At 43.8% G+C, this 966-nt stretch overlaps 1 protein-coding gene across 6 annotated transcripts in view; it reads right to left on the minus strand.

Moving 5' to 3' along the window:
- Positions 1 to 966, minus strand: part of tbl1xr1b (tbl1x receptor 1b) — an 18587-nt gene that overhangs the window by 11501 nt on the left and 6120 nt on the right. For 5 of the 6 annotated variants that reach the window (XM_035670958.1, XM_035670957.1, XM_035670959.1 and 2 more), the window contains one exon: positions 600 to 815. In XM_035670958.1, the coding sequence (XP_035526851.1) occupies positions 600 to 815 (216 nt within the window). The remainder of the gene's footprint in view (positions 1 to 599; positions 816 to 966) is intronic. The other variant, XM_035670955.1, reaches the window with a different exon arrangement.

Consider the following 966-nt stretch of genomic DNA (forward strand, 5'->3'; position numbering starts at 1 on the left):
AAAAAAGTATGATAGGAAAAGGTGAAAACAGAGCGACACAGGTGGGACAAAACCTCATGGAAATGTCTGGATATAAAGACAACACCGGAGTTGCGTTATGTAATGCCAAGCAAGCCACAGATGTTTACAAAACAAAATCACAGCTGTCATAAGAAAGCACATGTACCCACACCCACACCCACACACACACAGAGGTGGTAAGCTTTTAACTCGATGCGGTAAGAAGTGCCCTACAGTCTTGGAGTACATACAAAGCATATTCTATGGAAATTATGAATGGAAAAATCTATCTAAAATATATATATGGACTGATATAAAGGTGTCAACTTAGCCTCTTTCTGCTTTGGTATTATCTAACATCACATCTTTCAGTTTCTGTCTGCAGCATGAAGGTCATTTCTCATCCAGTGGTCACCCACTGTGTACATCACAGCTTACACAGCATAAACATCTGATTATGTTAAGTCATATAACGCCGGAGTAAGTACGTTAAAAAAAGTCTAGAATTTAGTCAAGATTTTTTTAGACAAGCTCAAGAAAACACATATGTTTGTTAAGGAGCTGACTCAGGTATTGTTTACAACAATGAGTTAGCTTACTGGCCAAGGCGTGGGATCCATTTTCCTCCCCGTTGGCAGCGCCCTCTCCATTCTTGGTGCTTCCCTGGGGCCCTGTGCCGCTGCCACTGCCTGCCGCCTGCTGCTGGGCCAACTTGTCCCTGTAGGCCTGCTGCCTGGTCTGGACCACATCTGGCATCACAGCATCAATCAGAGACAGCGACTCGATGGGCCGCCCGTCAAATAAGGTCCCGTCCTACAGAGACAACATGCAAATGTATATGTTTTACACTATCTACCAAATTGACTTCATGCGTTAACCAAACTTGAGCCAAAACATAAAGCTAAAAGTGCACCTCTTGTAAGGTTACAGTAATTAGTAGTAGACGGTTTAATGGGGGGGGGGGGC

Source organism: Morone saxatilis, unplaced genomic scaffold, assembly GCF_004916995.1.
Source record: "Morone saxatilis isolate NCDOM2014 unplaced genomic scaffold, NCSU_SB_2.0 Contig23, whole genome shotgun sequence".
NCBI classification, from domain to species: domain Eukaryota; kingdom Metazoa; phylum Chordata; class Actinopteri; family Moronidae; genus Morone; species Morone saxatilis.